The sequence below is a fragment of the Eublepharis macularius genome, chromosome 5, assembly GCF_028583425.1.
Source record: "Eublepharis macularius isolate TG4126 chromosome 5, MPM_Emac_v1.0, whole genome shotgun sequence".
Taxonomy (NCBI): domain Eukaryota; kingdom Metazoa; phylum Chordata; class Lepidosauria; order Squamata; family Eublepharidae; genus Eublepharis; species Eublepharis macularius.
The window spans coordinates 21,961,199-21,980,363 of record NC_072794.1 but is presented as its reverse complement, the minus strand read 5'-3'; the positions used below and the strand labels follow the sequence as shown (position 1 = coordinate 21,980,363).

The window sequence follows — 19,165 nt, the reverse complement described above, 5'->3', positions numbered from 1 at the left end:
CCATTAAAACTGTAACGGATGCTCAAGCTGTGGAAGTACTAAGAGAGTACATAGGTACAGATACAAGTGACTAGAGTAGAGGCTCCAACTTCTTGTTGGCTGAGTAGGCAAAGCCTGAAGGACAGGAGCCACAATGCATACACTGTATCTTAGATTCAGAGTGCCATCTGTAAACTGTCCAAGAACTCGCTTGAACCATTTGGCTTGCGATTCCATGGGTGTTTTTTACAATCTGCAGGTGTATGTAAGAGTCTAGGGTGTGGTCCGGGACAGACATAGCAAACCTACTGAAGTGAATACAGGGATATTGTTAACTTGCATTGGAAAGAGCTACAGAAGGAAAGGAGGCCAAAGTCTTGCAAAGAGTTGAGTGTGTGGCCATAGCCTCAGCAGACATCATGGTTAATGCTTGACGTGGATGCTCCCAAAACAAGATCCCAGATTGTGAAGCATGGTTCCTGCAGGAGTCATTTAATAAACTTAAGGTTGTGGGGGCTTAACCTTGTATTCCTTCCTCAAGCAGAGGAAGCAGGAAATTATCACAGGAATTGAAAACCTGCTCAAAGATCTGGCTTTGGGGGTAACAATCCAACATAGCCCCCTGGATGTGGCTGTCTTCGTACAAAGAGCTCCTCTCTGATTCTGGATGAGCCCGGAAGTTTGCTGAACACTAAAGCAATTTTCCAGTTTACAGGTGTAAGAAATCCAAAGATGTAGAATTCTGTGCTGTCTCCTTTTTCTTTTGATCAGGCTTAGGCGTGTCTTATGCTGGTGATGGCTGGCAAAGAACACATAGTTCACTGACATTTTTTCCTCCTTTTTCAACCCGGTAGACATTGGAGCAGATTGAAATTCCAAAACCACAAAAAAGGGTAAAATACCCAACCAAAAATATAAGGTTATCCAAAAAGATTGAGATCGGAGCTCCCCCTGCTGTTATCTCTAACTCATTGGTATTTATTTTATTTATGTTATTTATATTCCGCCTTTCTCACTGAGACTCAAGGCGGATTACATAGTGTGAGATTAGTACAATTAGTGGCAAGGACAAGGGCAGGGATTCCATACAGTGTCGAGAACATTTCCATAAACAATGTCATGGGGTAAAAGAATGTAAGTTTACAAAGATATAGTATTAGCAAGGATCCAGTATTTGAAGGAAGGGGCCCATCTAACCGCCCCCCCGCAAAACAAGATGGTCATGCATAATCATGTTTAACCACATCATGCTAAAAAGAATCCTATACAGTTTGTTATATGCTCAAGTTCTAGATGTGGACTACACGGCTATGCCTGTAAAATGCACGACCGAGCAATTTTGCAGGTCTGAAACTTCTCCATGCTTTGACGAGACCTCCTGAAAACCCTATTTTATATTGCCTTGTGATCCATGGGAGAAAAGCAGGAGTCAGGGTGCTGTTGAGATTAGAATGTTGGTCTAGGATCTGAGAGATCGAGGTTTGAATCCCCACTCTGGCAAAGAAGCTCACTGACTGAATTTGGGTCAGTCACACTTTCTCAGTCTCATCTACCTGACAGGGTTGTTGTCGTGAGGATAAAATGGAGGATGAGAGAACGATGCAAGTCATTTTGGGTCCCCGTAGGTGAGTCTCTCTCTCTCTTTAATGGCCCAGACTAGTCCAATCTTATCAGATCTTGGAAGCTACGCAGGGTATGCCCTGGTTAGCATTTGGATGGGAGATCACCAAGGAAGAACAGGGGCAGTCAGCACATAAAGGCAGGCAATGGAAAACCACTGCTGCTTGTCTCTTGCCTTGAAAACTCTGTGGGGGTTTCCATATGCTGGCTGTGATTTGATGATGGCATCTCTCTCTCTCTCTCTCTCTCTCTCACACACACACACACACACCATAAATAAACAAGTATTTCAGAATGTGCCAGGAAATGTTGCTGATGCAGGCTCTTTAAGTGCCATGGGACAAAACCCCCAGCAATTTGTTGCATTGCCAAAAACATTTCTCCGCTTGAAGTGATCCTAGGATTTTATAACAGCCAACAGCCATGAACAGAACTGGTCAAACTTGAACGATACCAAGAGGGCAAGTCAAGCAAGAACTATTTTATTGTTCTCTTCTGAATAATCTCCTAAGAAACTGTCACAGTACAGTACAAACAGCTAGTAAGGTTTTTTTTTAAAATACGTTTTTTAAAAAAACACACAATATTTAAACAAACACTTGCCAGCCCTGCTGTTGGCAGAGAGGATACCAACCACCGCAGCAGCGGGAAGGCTAACAGCAGTCCTTCGCTTGGCCATCTTGACTGCAGCGCCATTTGACAGTGCTTGTGGTTGAACGTTGCTATTTTGTATTGATGCAATTTAGGTTTTCCTTTGACACTCTGAGTATATGAAAGGCAGGATGCAAAATAAACAAACAAACAATGCATGGAAGTCAGCAACTGGCTGTGTTGTGTCAGATTTTCTCACCTCGAAAATTATCCCAGAAATAGGTGTTCGCTAAATATTTTCTTGATTCCAGGAGAATAAGTGTGTGCTACTTTTTTAAAGAATGGGGGGGAGAGGGGAGAGACAAAAGGAAGCCATTTTCAAAAGAAACAGACTAGCTTTGGTATTTCCCTCCTTAATCTGCACAATGACCTCTATTACACATGCTAAAGATTCCTTCTTTTGCTTTCTGGGAAATACTATGACCTCAAGAGGGTAGTCCAGATTCTGTTTTTTTAAAAAAATAAATTATATTCAATCTCATATGGCCTTAAGACCCCAGTACAGGGCTAAATATTGCTAGCGTTAACCCTAAACCAGAGCAGAAGTTCTATTCCGCGGCATGGACTCTGAATGGGCTCGCACATTGGCACAAGAGCATCTCATTTCCTGGTCTGATCTTTTTATGTATTCTAATTTGCTGATCTGGAGTTCCCCCCTTGAAATATTTTTCAATTATTTATCTCAATTAACTTGTTGAGCAGCTGAATTCCTGAAAGGCATTCTAATGGGATTTGGCAGCTCAGCTGCTGAAACGTTCGCCTTGTTTTTCTTCAACCGCTCTTAACATTGTTCCCAAAAACTGCAGTGACGAACTAAGTGCTTGCAATGTAAAATGCTTTAAAATGTTTATTGTCTGCTGTCCCAGCAGTTCCTGCTTCGTTAACTTTTAGTTCCAAACAAAATAGACACCGACACTGCGATGACCCAAATCCATAATGACCCCTTGGATTCTTCCATATAGTGTGTTACAGAGATGTTTAACCAGCCCTTTTCAACAGAAAAAACATTCCAAGCGTTCCCGTTAAACATTTTCCACATCCCAGTACTTGTTTTTACAATATTGCAACCACTGCCCGTTCATAGACGGCAGCTACCATAATTGGAGTGACCCCAAACAGCAGGCAAAGTATTTAGGAAAACACAATATCCCAGAGCAGAAGGCCTTGAGGCAGTGTCTCACACTTTAAATGAATGGTCTTTTATCATCCCCTTCTCCAAGAACAGATGTTTTTATGTTGGCACTAGCGATGGCAGCACTTCCTACATGATTCATGGTCTACATGAGGAATTTGGAAAGATCTTCTTTGATTTCAGCTTCATCCCAAGGCCCATGGATATTATTTTTGAAGAGCTGCAACCTGATGAGGCAGTAAGGGCACAGGCAGGAGATGGAGACCAGCAGAAGGGCAAAGAGAACAGCGCCGACACTAGATATGGTCAACAGGCCCACCAGGGCAGACACTGCAGAAAGGAAAGTGATGACCACGTAGCAGTGGGGAGTCTGGGCTTTGAGCTTCTTTTGCAGCATGGGCCAGAGGGCAAAGATCTGGATTGCAAATGTCACCATGACAAAGGCATGCAGGGACCGGGGCAGCCTGGAAGCCAGACAGACAGAGGCAAAGATGGCCATGTTGAGAGAGAGGGTGCTGGACACAATGGCGGCATTGGCCCCATAGTCGTAAAAGATCAGGTGTCCGAGGAGCATGAAGGCAGACATAGCATAAATGGTGTCTGTGCTGATGGACTCCGTTAACGTCTTCAGTACTGGGGAGAAGCCATAGGTGAAGGCCACGAAAACCACCGAGCTCTTCAGATCCGCCCACCGTGTCCGCCCACTCTCATTCCTCCCTGCACCTGAGTCAATGGCATCGAAGAAGACATAGCCAATGAGGGAGGAGACCAGGCCAGCCCCAAATAACCACTGAGGAGCCAGCAGCCCCATGTCCATGTACCACCAGATGACGACAAAAACGCAGACGCTGCACAGTTGCTGTATCATCACTCCGGACTCAAACACCACAGCCCAGTACAGGTACTTGCGCGCATGGACGTTCTTGCGGAGTTTCTCCAGGAAGCTCTGGTCCACATAGTTGTCGGCAAACGGCTGCTTCTTGTACAGCACCTTCTGCCAGCGCTGCCTTGGGGTCTGATCCAGCTGGACAGAAGGCATGCTTCCTGGCCAAGCCGCTACCTCGAGGATGAACCAATTTGGATCAAGGCGCCATCAGAATTCCTGTTTAATTTCACCTTTCTTGTCACAAACCCTCCAACTTGCAGCTAAAAGGACAAAAAAATTGTTTCAGGTAAGTAGCTGGGTTAGTCTGCAATAGAACAGTAAGATTCGAGTTCAGTGGCACGTTAAATAAGGTTTTTCAAGGTATGAGTTTTGGGCAGTCTCCCTTGTTCAGCTACAAGAGTCAAAGTCCATATAAGAAATCCTACTTGTATCTGAAGAAGGGAGCTTTGACTCTCCAAAGCTCATACTCTGAAAATCTTGGGGAGCCACCGGACTCAAAATTTGTGGTTCAAACCAAGAGCTTTGCAGTCACACACACACCGCATCCCAAAGGGAAAAAATACCCCGAACAGAAGCATAGGGCATACTGCTCGTGTGAATAACTCCATTTGCCCTCAGACTGCAAGCAAGTTCTCCGAAGCGCCGAGAAAAAGCCGCATCAGCTTTACCTGTGCGATTTCCCCTCTCAGGAAGGCCGCGCAGCCGTCAGCCCCTTTGCCGAACTACATTTCCCATCGGTCCCGGCAACAGGCCGATGAAACGAGTTAGGAAAACCAAGCCAGGCCGAGGCGCCCTCCCTCGGAGGCCCTTCGCGGCTTGCCCCACACAAAAGCCGGCGGGCGGCCTCTCTCCTGGCCCGCGCTCTCCTGAAGGCAGCTGACGGCCCTCAGAGCAAGACCGCCCTCAGCCGGAGCCGGTCGCGCCTAGCAGAGGAGCGGAGGCCCGCACTCAAGCGCGGGAGCCTCGGCCTCCCCTGGTTCTTCAGAGCGGAAAGTGCCCGGACGGCTGCCATCTGCTGGGGAAGCCTCTCTGCGGGTAGAGGGAGGCCGGCTGAGTCGACAGAAGATAGTTTCAGGACAATCCTAAGATCACTCTTTCCTGAGGGTGAATAAAATGGGGCTTACTTCTGAGTAAACCTGCGAAATGGTTGCTGTGTCTTTTCTCCGTTCAGAGTACAGTTTTGCTGCTTTTAACTCCGAAACAGCACCGCAGAAAATCTTAAAACGACCACAGCATCTGAAACGTCTATTTTTTTCTCCTCTCTTTTTAGAAAACATCTAACCCTGAAGAAGAGTTCTGGAGAACTCGAAAGCTTGTGTATTCTTTTATGGCGTTTGGGTTGGTACTAATAAAAAAAAGTAACTTTAGGGGAGGGAGCATAAGGTGTATTTCCACAGACCAATTTTTCATGTCAACAGATTGCTGGTAGGTTTGGAAGAATCCAGTCCCTCACTTTTCATGAAGGATACTCCCAAATCCTTATTTTTTTAAAAAAAAAAATCTTAAGAGCCAGATTATTGGTTCCTTCTGTTTGTCGCACTTTAGCGTGACAAAAAGCAGAAAGACCACACAGACACAGGTTTAGGTAAATACAGGTAAATAGAATAATAGGGGTTGGGTTGCTGAAAATGAACTTCATTTTCCTGGATTATAATTTTATTTTAAATTTCTTTAATGTTAATTATATTGGGAGGCACAGGGAGTTTTCCTGCATTCCTCAAATCCCGATGAGATCTCTCCCTTCCCCAAACCCTACCTTCTCCAGGCTCCCCAAATCTCCAGGAATTTCCCAAACTTGGGCTGGCAACCCTGTTCCTCTCTGTTCCTGCAGCCCCTCCCAGTCCCCGAAAATAACATTCCTTGGGTGTGGGAAAACAGGTTGAGGGGCTGGCATGAGGAAGGGGTGACATATCTTCCCTCTATTGCAAGCATAGCTATAGCTGAAAGGGGGGGGGGTATTTCATCTCCTTGTACCTCTTCTGACCCACAAGGGTCCCATGACCCTGGGCATAATATTTCTGGGGGTCAGAAGGAGTTGCAGAAGTAGTAAAGCAGAGAAAATTTTGTGCAGGGATAACTAGATGGGGGCCATCATATTAATTCACTGCAAGAGACCATAGCAACATGGCAAAATGTATTTAAATGGGTGTCATAGTTGCTCTTCTGTCTTACTGAGAAAACAAAAAGGAGTATTTTGGCACCAAACCCTCCTCCCCACGCGTTTATTGTAGTGTAGATAACTGCTGAATAAATAATTTGCTGAATTAGGGTTTAACAATAGCTTAAACTGCATTAGGGAGGGCTTAAAATGAGACCAGTATGGTGGTTGTGAATAGCCACTGTGCTTTTGAGGTTTTGCCTAGAAATGTCACACACAATGCTTGCACATTATGACCTTTTAATACCAATGCTCACGTCCCCTCCCCCCCACGCAGTGTAGTTTACTCTGAAGTAGCCTGCATACAATTACAGCCACAGGAAAGTGAGTTCCTTTCCCCTGCATACAATGCCTGCACATTGCTGTTACCTGGCCTTCTCCCTACTGTCTCCCAATGTCTTGAGCCCCCTCAGCATCCCCCAAGTGGGCTGGCTGTTATCCTGAAGGAAGGTGTCTCATATCTCGTGCTGCTCAACTGTAACTGCTGGGGAGACGACAAAAGGGGAGAACTGCCAAGCATGCAAAGGATGAAAGTTCTCTAGCTTGCTCAGAGCTTCCCTCCTTTCCCTCCCCCTCCCTCTATACTTAGATATCTTCAGCAAACATCACTGCTGCCCCTAACAATCAGAGGCCCTTTTAATTACAGCCAGGCCCAGGAGGAGAAAAGCCTGACAGGAGGGGACAGAACAGCCAAGCAAGCCATGGGCCACCAGGGTGAAAGTGTCCCCCCACCCCATGGTCCTGGAACACCAAGCAGATACTTGTGCCGCTTGTGCTGAGAACTGGCCCTTGCTGGGATCTGCACCCTCCAAAAAAACTGGCAAAGCCTTTTTCTTTAGATTGCATTGTCTTCCTACCTTTAGAAGGCACTTTCTGCGTTATGGTATGTCATGCCTTAGACATTGTTGTTTGGATTGTTTTCTAATGTTCGTAATCCTTGCCCTAGTGCATTGTTCATGGGATTGAACAATGTCTGATTGAATTGTCTATATCATCTACTCTCAGCGAGGAAGGCAAGCTATAAGTTTTGAGACACGGACTGAAGCCTGTGCCTACTTTTTATTATTTTTATTTATTTCATTAATACCCTACTTTCTTCCCAATGAGGACTTAATATTATTGGATTTATTATCCGCTCTCCCCATAAACGGACTAACAGTGGATTACAACATAAATAAACTACAATAAAACAGCATTAAAATAATAAAATACAATAATACATTTGGACACAACCCAAGTTGCTCAACCCCCAACCAAAAACATTCCATGAGGTGTGAATGAGCAGAACATACTAATATTTCAGTGGAAACCAGGGTGAGGTTTTTTCTTGACGGCCACTCCCACAACAGGAGACCAGCACAGAAGTTGGCCTGTACCTTACCCTCGGCCATATGCCTGGTAGAACATCTCCGTCTCACAGGCCTGGTGGAAAAATAGTAAATCCTGCTGGGCCCTTGTTTCAGAGAGTTCCACCAGGTTGATGCTAGGACTGAAAAGGCCCTGGCGCTGGACAAGGTCAGGGACCACCAGTTGGTGTTTGTTGGCTGAACAGAGCACACTCCGGGGAACATATGGTGAAAGACGGTCCCGCAGATATACTGGCCCAGTCTGCTAAAGGCTTTATAGGTTAGAACCTAATCTGGAATTGCACTGGGAGCCATATCGTAATTTTCCTCTCCATTTTATCTTCACCACAACCCTGTGAGATAGTTTTGGGTGGGCAGCCATATTGGTCTGCAGTAGAACAGCAAGATTCGAGTTCAATAGCACCTTAAAGACCAACAAGATACCAACAAAGTATCTGATGAAGGGAGCTTTGACTCTCAAAAGCTTATACCCTGAAAATCATATTGGTCTTTAAGGTACTAATGGGCACAAATCTTGCTATCCTGTGAGGTAGGTTAGACTGGGTGTGTGTGAGTGGCCCAGGATCACCCAGCAAGCTTCCATGGCAGAGTGGGGATTTGAATCTGGTTCTCTGAGATCCTAGTCCAACACTCTAGCCACACTGATTCTACTTGAGAGTAGCGGCACTCATTCTCAGTAAACAGGCCCAGGATTAGGTCCCAGTGGCTGCCACCACTTTTAGCCTGCATGGGCAAACGTGGCAATAGGGGAGAAACTCTCCATTGGGGCTGGTGCACCTGATGAAGGTGGCATGGTTTCTTGAATTAGCACATGGGACACCTGCCTTATTTTTAAGAATTCAAGTTACCAGTTACTGGAGTGTTGGGGAGGAACTGCATTATTATTCACAATGAACAATGTCAGAGGCGCTGTAGAGTAGGCGCCTGGATCACTCATGCTGCCACGTTTCACACACCCCTCTGAATAGTATTGTGTTTGCTCGCTGGGGAAAAATATCTCATTTCCCTAGCAACCAAATAACACGGCACTTTGAGCGCTGGCAAAATGTCGTAGGTAGCTGCATTAGTAAATAACACAATCAAAAAACAAACGCCACATGTTACTTTTTATTGAGGCAAAAGAACACCATGTGCAAACTTGAGTTCTCCCGAGCTCATCAAGCAAATGTTAGGGGGGAAAAAAACAGGTGATGGGGAAAAAAGATCTTCCAGGTCATGATATCCTTGTCTGCATCTGGAGTGAATGCTTAGCTAACTTCAGTGGGCACAGGGTGGTTAGTATTAGGAGGCACATACGAAATTCTGGGAAGAAGGAGCAAGAAAGGGAAGCCATCTGACCGAAAATATAAAATCCAAAACGTTAATGCACGTCAGTTCTCGGAGTGGTACAGCAATCCCCGGGGCAGGGGGAGTACTTCTGCCAGGTTACCTGGTGCATATGGGGCAGCCATAAGTAGTATAGCATTTTTTAAAAAAATCTTGTGTGGGCGCTGAATGTAGAAACCGGAGGTCTCCTAGTGCAGAAGCAGGTGACCGTGAGCACGCATGGCATGGCTTATTATGGCCACTGTTGCCTCCTGCACATGCACCAGCTGAGACCAAGGTGAATCTCTGAGATGCTGGCAGTGCCACTGGATTTTGGCTTGCTCCAGTTGTGCCTGACCTCATCCCACCCACCCTATTATGTTTGGTAGCACGTCACCATCTTCGCAGGCAGACGTTGCTTTTGCCTCCAGCACTTGAGCCAAAATGTCCCCCTTCCAAAAAGCTGGTCCTTGGGACAGTTTTTCTCTCGGGGACCTGAACTTTTGTGTGGGAGACTTTCCACGTGGGGAGTGACCGGTGGAGGCGCCTGAGTGATTTGGTTGGGCTGTCCGTACTACTTTCGCTGCATGCCAGCCTATCAAAAACAGTATGTTTACTATAGGGGTTTTGAACACTAGGAAGGTGGTAGTTATAGGGGCACTTACCGGGCATAGCAACAGCATCAGCATAAGACACTGGCAGGCAATGCTGGCACCACTCCGGTGTCTGGGACGGAGGATGGCACCACTCAAATTTCCCAGTATTGACTTTACCCCTGGCTTTCTCTTGAGAATGGAATGGATTTGTTGCTTCTCGCTGAAAAAAATAATAGAGAAGGAATAAAGGCAGCCGGATGTCTATGATTCATTCAAAACCAGATTGCCCAGTGGCTGTTCTCACAGTCACCAGAGGGATCTTTGCCCAGACACCCTTGCTAGTAACGCTGCAATCCTAAGCATATGCAATACCAAGTGAGTCCCATTGACCTCTGAGGAACTCGCTTTGGTCCCCTGCTGTTTACAGAGGTCTTCCCCTTTAACCTTCTATATGCAAGTCTGCTGAGAGTGGATCCACTTCCTATATCTGACAAAATGGTCTCTAGTTTATGAAAGCTTCGTCAAGAATAAAAACTTAAGTCTTTCAGGTTCCACAAAATCTCTGTTTATTTCAGATAAGAGTATGTAATAGTTCTGTCAGGAGGGGAGAGCAGTACTTGAAAATCTGTGATTTTAATTTTTCGTATCAAACGATTAACTTTTTTCTTATTTTCTTGCCTGTGCATTTGGGAAGGCCACTTCATCATTCAACCAGGATCATGCCGGTGAAATCTCTGAAAGGCCAGGTTGAAATCTCACAGCACATTGCTGGGTTCCTTGGGAAGCCCCTTCTACAACTCCCCTGCCCCTCTCAGGGGTCTGACAACATCTCCATTCAACAATGCCGGTTTTATGTAACTGTTTGTTTCTTTTCCTGTGCTGTACGGTTACTGGGGATCAATCTGTTTTGAATTTGACTTCGCTTACAAAATTGGCACCAAGAAATACCTTGGAATCACTGGTTGCAGTGCCAGTAGTTCATGTGACATCACTTCTAAAAAGGGACAAAATGCACACCTAAAAGCTGACATACTGTTCGACACCTCATAGGTACACAGGCCATCTGATGACAGAGCTGTCAAAGTCCGTTTGCTTTGGTAGGCAAACTTACTGGGTCAGGTTATCACAACACATTTGCCCTCTGATCTCATGAACTTAGTAAGTAACACAGCCTCAGCTTAATAACTGCTTTGTGCAAACTTTATGAGATATAGTCCTGCGCTGGCGGGACATTTTGTCATCTGTGGCTGTAATGAAGCTAGGTGCCCCCAAGATTGGTGAAAGGCCTTCTTCTCCAAAGATGTACTAATAAAGGGGTCTCAAACTCCAATGTGGCTAATTCTCTCCTATCAAATGCACAGGTGCTAAGCCCATGCTGTTTCATTGGAAAACATCCATTCCACAGCTGGAGCTTTTGAGTTAGTAATGTCTATTTTAAAATACTTGAGTGTTGTTAGACATTGTATTACTCTGTTCATTTAAAAATAGCAGATGTTCAGTTTTGCTGTCTTTTTCATGGATTCCTCTTATAGTGTTAGACAGATTGAATCTTGTTTTCTGGCAAACCTAGAGGCAATGAATGTGCTATAACCTGAAGCCAATATCCAATGTTTGACAGCATGCAGTCTTAATCTATGCATATCTGCATGGAATTTAATTCCAGAAGGGCAGTCATATTATGAATAAAAGGAGGTCTGTGATACCTAAAAGATTAAGAGATACATTGTGAGCTAGAGTCCATTTCCACTGAATGCAGTTGACATTCTTGGTTGACAAATATACATGGGCCAAGAGGGGGAAAAATGGAGACAGTGAAGGCCGAAGGCAATTAAACAGAAGTGGGCATCAAAGGATGTGCCCTGGACTGGTTTAAATCCTTTCTCTTTGAGCGGACTCAAAGGGTTGCCATTGGAGATCAGCTGTCTCCAGAATGGGAACTATCTTGCAGGGTTCCACAGGCTGCAATCTTATTTCCCATGTTATTCAACCTCTACGTAAAGCCTTTAGGAGAACTCATTCGCAGCTACGGAGTTGGATGTCATCAATACACAGATGACACCCAACTATGTATCTCACTATCCAAGTCCCCACAGGATGCAGTAGAGATCTTAGTTCGCTGCCTGACAGCTGTGGTGAAATGGTTGAAAAACAAAAAATTGAAATTGAACCCAGACAAGACTGAAGTGATGCTTGTTAGGAAGGCAGAGTTCTTGAAGGGCATTGTACTCCCCACTTTCGATGGAGTTCGTCTGACCCTTGCAGACTCGGTTAAGAGCCTAGGGGTTATACTGGATCCAGCATTATTACTAGAAAAACAAGTTAAGGCAGCGGCAAAAAATGCTTTCTACAACCTCACTCTAGCTTGGAAGATGGCTTCTTATCTTGACATGGCTGACCTCGCCACTTGGATCCATGCTATGGTAACATCAAGGCTTGACTATTGTAATGCTCTATACATAGGTCTCCCATCTAAGTTAACTAGGAGGCTCCAATTAGTGCAAAATACTGCCGCTTGACGGTTAACAGGAGCGAGTGAGACATGAACATTACTCCCTTCCTACAGTCACTCCACTGGCTACCTATCAGTTACCGTGCTCAGTTCAAGGTATTAGTTATACATACAAAGTACATAATACTTTGGTCCAGCATACGTATGGGACTGCCTCCTTCCCTATGTTCCTCCACGGCAGCTTTGCTCATCTGAACAGGGTCTCCTGCAGGTGCCAGACTGCACATGGGTGAAGGCAGCAGCAGCCTGTACACGGGCTTTCTCTGTGGTGGCCCCTATCCTGTGGAATGACCTGCCTGAGGAAGTCAGAAGAGCCCCCACTCTCCTTGCTTTTCTTAAACGATGCAAAACCGAACTATTCAAAAAGGCTTTTTACTCAAATGGGAGGGCTGCATTGTAGGGATGGGGTCCCAGATGCTTCGCTAATCAGTTAGGGACCATAGACTTTATCGCTATATTGCCTTACATATTATTACCTGCTGCTTTAAATAGGTACACCTATGTACCACCAGTGCTCCATGTTGTCTAATGTTAGTCCTAGAATTGATTATGTTCTGCTTCAGTATTTTTCCTACTCTGTATTGGATTCTTGCTAATACGCTGTCTTTTAAATTTGCATCTATTTACCCTATGGCATTGTTTATGGAAATGTCCTTGATACTGTATTGAAATGTGTCTGATACGGATTGTACTAATCTCATACTGTGTAATCCGCCTTGAGTCTCAGTGAGAAAGGCGGACTATAAATGACATAAATAAATAAATAAATAAATACTTATGGGTGGCTTGACAAATCCCAGGTGCCCGACCACCATAATGCCTTGAAATTTTATTGCCCCTAGTATTTTCAGCAGTGATTCTACTGCAGTATGTCTCAGCAGTTTTCAGTGGAAATACTAAGGGTTGGATCCAACCGGATTTTTCACTAGTGAAAAAGGAAGCAAAACTGATACGTTTGGGATCATGGGACCTGCACAGACAAAAGCCACGTGGAACACAGCCTGTAATAAGGGGGGGAACTGGCTGGGATTGCGCAAAAAAGATGGAGAAATTCATCCTAAAGCATTTCACGTCATTTCACATGTGTGCATAAAGTTCTTGTCACTGCTTTTTTATATGTTAGCACCATTCCCTGGTGGTGGATAAATTCATTTTTTAATCAGTTGCTTTCTATACTGGCTCAAATATTTAATTAAACAGAGCTTTCAAAATTATAATGAAATTACGAAAAAATCAGTGGGCTGAGACTGTAGTAACTCTGCTTAGGATTGCACTGTACGTTGTGTAAGTTGATGCGATCAGGACGAGACATTTAATAAGCAGTGTACTAGGACTAGGATTACAGAAATATGCACAGAATATTAGACAGGATTCAGAATGCAGACACAATGCAGAGAAACGGTATTACACCATTAGATACAGTGCAGAGAAACAATATTACATCCGTAGAAAATAAAGCAGTGACAGCAGGATAATACATACAGTAAACAATATATCCTGCTTGCTTTTGACCCTTATATGGGCAGAGCAATTGGGGGGGGGGAGCTCCCTGGAAGCCAACTAGGACATACATTGGCATATCCTGGACTTACGCTGTTGTAACCCCTTACAACAGTGCAGCAGCCCAGCAGCAGCACCCTTGGGCCCTCCACCGGAATCCGGCCATGGCAGCTCGGCACAAGCATAGCCGGAGCATAAGTCCCTGCCCTGGTGTGCATGCTGGAGGGTGGGGCGCAAGTTAGTCTGCTCCCTAAGCCCTCTGCAGCAGTGGAAAGTAACACCACAAAAAATGATGGCACAGCTCATAGGCACCCACTGTAGGGGCAAATTTGCCTCTCCCCTCTGCCCAGCCCTGCCCAAACAACCCAGTGGAGCATAGAATGCCGACTACCATGGCAACCAATCCACTTGTGTCCCCATGGCATCTGAGCCCCCTCCCCAGCAGCCAGTCAGCCCCCCTGCCCACCCTACATAACTTCTGGCGGGGCACCCATGAACCCAGGTAAGTAGGGACTCAGCTGGAGGCTCTGCCCAAGACCCCTCTGCTGTGGGGACTTAAAGTGCAAGGCAGGCGAGAGTGCACATGGCGGTTGGGCAGAGCGCGCTTGGCGAACTTTGCGAAAAATGGGGTGTTCCTTGCACTCACACATGGACGGAGAACTAAGGCCAGAATGTCTGACTAAGAAGCGCCAGCTAAGTTGCTTTACAGGTTACTCAGCTCCTGAATCCTGACTTGGGGAGAGGCAAGGGTGCACTGGAAGGTAAGAAGGAGGTGAGGAGTAGGCTGCCTTGGATTGCGTGTCCACAGCAGCCTATCCTCTCTTCTCACCAGTGCCCTCCCAATGGTGACCTCTATGGCTGAGGCTCGCTGGTGGTGGTGGTGTGTGGCCCATGCCTGCCAAAGAGGCAGTCACCCATGGAACCGTGCTTGACACTGCTGTTTGGGGGGAGGGCTTCTAGCAGCCCATTCCAGGGCTCCACTCAGATTCCCTTGGCTGCTCCCCGCCAGCCCCCCTCTGGCAGAAGAGCCAGCGCAGCCTCAGGCCGGGGTGACTTGGTACTCATTCTGGCAACTCCCCCGTGATGGCAGGCGCATGATCCCTAGACTGTCTTCCTCACCGGATCAGAACTCTAAACAGCCATGGGAGCAGAACAGCCAGATGCAGATGAGGGGCCCTCTCCCGTCAGAGGGGCATCCATCATCTAGATGCTTAGGGCACTTGTGATGATGGATCCGCCACTGCTGCCCCTGGCCATGGGCACCCTCCCAGGATGTGACAGACCTGGTTGTGGCTCGCGTGAGGCCCAGCCCCTCGGCATATATGTGTTGGTTTCCCTTTCAGGCAGGTCATCATGATCCATCAGGGAGGCCAAAGAGCATGGCTGTTTCAGCCCCTGCTGATCTTCTTGGCTGCCATCTGAGCCCAGTCCACAGAGGTGTTCACCGGTGAGCCTGTAACTCAACCCTGCACCTGAGAAGGCAGCATGAGGACTGGCTCTTGTAGCTCCAACTGCTGCAGAAACAGGCGCAGCTCCTGTCCCGGCTGAGGGAAGTTGGCAACATGCAGCCAGACATCCTCTTTAGTTTTGGCAGTTCAATAAAGTCTATATCAAACAACGACTCCCTCCCTGCCTCTTTGCTCACTCGTGGCTGACAGTAGCTCCACCCCACCTCCCACTCTCCCTCTCGGGTAGCCCCAAGCCACATTCCTAGGGATGGTCCCTGGCCCTGGGCTGCCAGAGAAGCAGCCGCCCTGAGGATCCACTAGGTGCCTCTGCCCCAGAGGATGGTTCAGTCACTAAATGGAGCAGGGATCTGTTGATCCCATGGGAGCCACTGCTGCATGCTGCCTCTGTCCCACCTGCCCCCCATACAGTGGCACAGCAAATGGGGTGGGACATGCAGTCTCGCCCGTGTGGGGAGGGGAGGGCTGTCCGCCCTCCACCCAGGCCACTGGGGCCAGAGAAACCAGGCAGATAGTCGTTGCATCCAGGGGATGAGGATGATCGGAGGGGTGGTCCCCATGCTGCATGCACACATGTGCTGGAGAGGAACCTCCCTGTCCCTGGGTGGCCCCTCAGGTGAGGTCATTGCGGGCTTCTTTTCACCACTGACAGTGGGGGTCTGTACTGGTGGTTGCCTGTTACTCCCCTGTTCCAACTGGGACCATTAACCCAGAGACTATCGAAGAAGCAGCGGAAGAGGGCCATGGCACTCCCTGGATTGGTGCTTCCATGTGGAATACCAGTCCAGGGAGATCAGAGCATGCGCGTGGCAGTGCAAGCATGTGTCAGCTCTCTTGTAGTACTTGCTGGGTTAACAGTCCCAATCGGACCGGCCCGGGTAGCCCTAGGGCTTACTGAGCTGGATGAGCCTCCCACTCCCGGTCTCCCTGCCCACCACCTCCAGAGGGTCCTTTGGGTCACGGCGAGCAGCCCTCTCACATCGGAGTGGAGAGGCCAGCCAGCAGCTGTGGAATGACATGGTGCGGCTGTGGCAACAACCAGAGCGAGATCCTCATGAGCACCTCCCCGGCGGGGACACCCAAGAGCAGTTTTTGCCAGGACGCCCCCCTGTCTGCATAGAGAGATCCTTTGTGGCAACAGGGGGGTCAGGGTCAGGGAGTGGGCCATCCAGTACTTATGTGTGGCCAGGTGCAGGAGATGGACCAAATCCAGTGGGTCATGTGATGCCAGCATGGGAGAGCGTCGCGAGGCCGTGGGCAACATGGCCAGGGAGACGGCTCCCACCCATGCAGGGATGGTCCAGCAAGCGGAGCCCTGTTGGATGGCTTGGTGCACTCAGTAGTGCCCGGGGGGAACATGGGCCTGTGGCCTGCCTGATTAGTGACAGGGGACACCCCGTGGCACTGGAGCTCCCCCCCAGATGGTTTACCCTCAGCAAGGTACCTTGATGCGTGTGCCATGACAGGGGGGCTTGTGGTCCCTGGCTGCTTGCTTTCCTGTGAGTGGTGGGCGGGACCTCAGCCTGCACATTGGCTTCCCCTTTGCTTGCCACTCACAGGCCTGTCATGGGGTCAGCATGGCCATTGGGAGATGCTGGTGGGGTTTTCAGGGGACCGGTAGGGCATGCACCTCCTGCTGCAGCCTCACTGTGCCTTGTTGGGCTTGGTTGCTGGTGTAGCTCTCCCTCAAAGGTTTTTAGGGAGCAGACAAACCACACCACAGGGACATGGGTGCCAGTGATATGGCAGGTCTCAAGGCTGTGCTGTTATTTACCTAGTACAATATTTTTGTCATATCTACAACAAAATTATGAATAACTGTGAAGAGGTTAGGATTATGTTAGTAATATGAAATGCTGAAGGCTGAAAAAATGAGTTTGGCTCCTAAACATTTGGGCTGGCTCCTAGAGTCAATTTGTCAAAGCCTGCACTAATGTTTGGTTTAATAGCCAAATGTTCACCTAACAGCGCAGTCCGATACAGAGTTGCTCCTATCTTAGCCCATTTAAAACAATGATCTTAGACTGGAGTAGCTCTCCCTAGGATCACTCTGTGAATTTCCTTCTGAGCAAGCAAGCCGGTTTCCTAAATCAGGAATCAAGATGTGCAAGGAATTCTGAAGGCAGCTCAGAATTAAAAGTGAGGATTCATCACAGCTTGCAAATTCCGTTTTTTCCCACTTCCCCAAAGTCTATTTCTGCCAGCAAGAGGAATTTCACAGAAAAGAATAATGCAAAAAAAGAAAAGAAAAGTGACCATCACTGGTAGTCTGTTGGCTGCTACTGATTGGTGGAATGTTATTTTGGGGATGCATAATTCAGAATGGTTCTTACATCAGCATGATTTGTGCAATCCATACTGTTCCTGTCTTCAGTTCATGTTATTAGACTTATTCCTGAAGGGTGCTACTGGCACTGCCTTTGGTGAAAAACTTACTTATCTATAGCAGCTCATTGGGGGGGGGCACTTGTTGCATTTTTATTTTTGTGATTGGGAGAGGTCATCCACAACAGGGGACAGGGAGGGGCTATTTGAAAAATGTATTTTTGTAAATTACTTCCAACATCACCCAGCCCACGTGTTCATATGGATTAGGTTGCCATTTCCATAGAGTATCATGTCTTGTTCTATTTTATTTAATAACCAGTAAATCTGCAAATATTTGTTTGAGATGTTACAAGATTACTCAACATTCCATTCTTTCAAACCACGACAAGGACATATTTAAAGAGGATAATGTAAAACACCTGATATTTATTTAACCATTTAAGAAATAAAGGTTTGTCTGCCAAGACAGTGTGGAAAAAGATACACAGAACCTGCAAAACTGGCAAGCCAAGACATACAGGCTGCAGTTATGAACACTTGATCAGAGAGAAAAAATGAATGTTGTGCTACTATAAAGGCTAACGGGGGTACTGGTAGGGTTGCCAACCCTAGAGTGGGAAGTTCCTGGATGTTTAGGGGGTGGAGCCTAGAGAGGATGGGGTTTGGTTAGGGAACAGAACTCAGCAGGTATAATGCAATAAAGTCCATTCTCCAAAGTAGCTGTTTCCATGGAAACACTTCTCTGTCAGCTGGAGATCTCTTGTAATTCTAGGAGATCTCTAGGCACCACCTGAAAGTTGACAGCCCTAGGTAGTAGAAGCCTTTATGGCTTATTTATTTATTTATAGTCCCCCTTTCTCTCTGGGACTCAACGCAGATTATACACTGTAAATCAGTATGACCCACTGCAGGGACATTCAATAAACAATACAATAGAAATTTGAAAACAAGCAGAAATCTAATATATAGCTGGGGAAAAAGTGAAACAAACCATAGACAGACAGACATGATAGATTGTAGATTTACAGAGTTACTCCAGTGCAGAGTTACTCCAATCTAAGCCCATTGAAATCAATGGTTTTAGACTAGAGTAACTCTATCTGGTATCACTTTATTAATCTCTGAAAAAAGTTAAGACTATTCTACTGAATATTGTGCATATTTTATTCTTTTATTGTAGCTAGAGATCAAAACCCCATCGAACAAGCCAATTTACTTTAAACAACAAAAAGCTAAGCTTTCAGAATCTGTCCGGGCACAGACGCATTTCAGCCGACTTGCTCAACATACATGCAACATCTTCCACGCCTGCAGGTAAGTTTCTACTTTGGAAAACTACATTTCCCAGAATGCCGTGAAAAAGAGGCGTTTCCCCTTTCTGCTCCTTTTACCGCCGCTGGGGCCTCAAACTTGCTGAAAGGGCCTCGGTTGCCTTTAACAGTGCCCGTTTTGTTACACTAACGTATGTGTATATGAACTCTCAATTCCATATATATACATATATTTTAAAGCTTCATACTTTCTTACAGGAGCAAAAATTCCGTTGATAACACTTTCCGCCTACCTTTTCACGTCGTCACCAAAGAAGAGGGGCAAGGCAAAGCGCCCCGAGGCTCACCGGGAGGAAGGGCAAGATTAAAAAAAGTTTTATCCAATCAGCAATCGCCT

The 19,165-nt window shown here is 46.6% G+C and overlaps 1 protein-coding gene across 3 annotated transcripts; it reads right to left on the bottom strand.

The window, feature by feature from the left end:
- Positions 1-2,065: 2,065 nt before the first annotated feature.
- On the bottom strand, positions 2,066-19,105 carry PIGC (phosphatidylinositol glycan anchor biosynthesis class C). 3 transcript variants are annotated; one of them, XM_054980696.1, is made up of 3 exons: positions 19,062-19,105; positions 9,764-9,914; positions 2,066-4,528 (listed from the first exon to the last, which is right to left on the bottom strand). In XM_054980696.1, the coding sequence occupies exon 3, from the start codon at positions 4,419-4,421 to the stop codon at positions 3,528-3,530; it is 894 nt and encodes a 297-aa protein (XP_054836671.1). In that variant the 5' UTR covers positions 4,422-4,528; positions 9,764-9,914; positions 19,062-19,105; the 3' UTR covers positions 2,066-3,527. The 3 variants fall into 3 exon arrangements, with proteins under 3 accessions (XP_054836671.1, XP_054836673.1, XP_054836672.1); XM_054980698.1 differs by lacking the exons at positions 9,764-9,914; positions 19,062-19,105 and adding an exon at positions 5,393-5,446; XM_054980697.1 differs by lacking the exons at positions 9,764-9,914; positions 19,062-19,105 and adding an exon at positions 4,937-5,276.
- Positions 19,106-19,165: the final 60 nt, after the last annotated feature.

What these genes read in the sequence shown, in the direction of transcription:
- PIGC (XM_054980696.1), bottom strand. Translation starts at nt 4,421, where the DNA reads ATGCCTTCTGTCCAGCTGGATCAGACCCCAAGGCAGCGCTGGCAGAAG.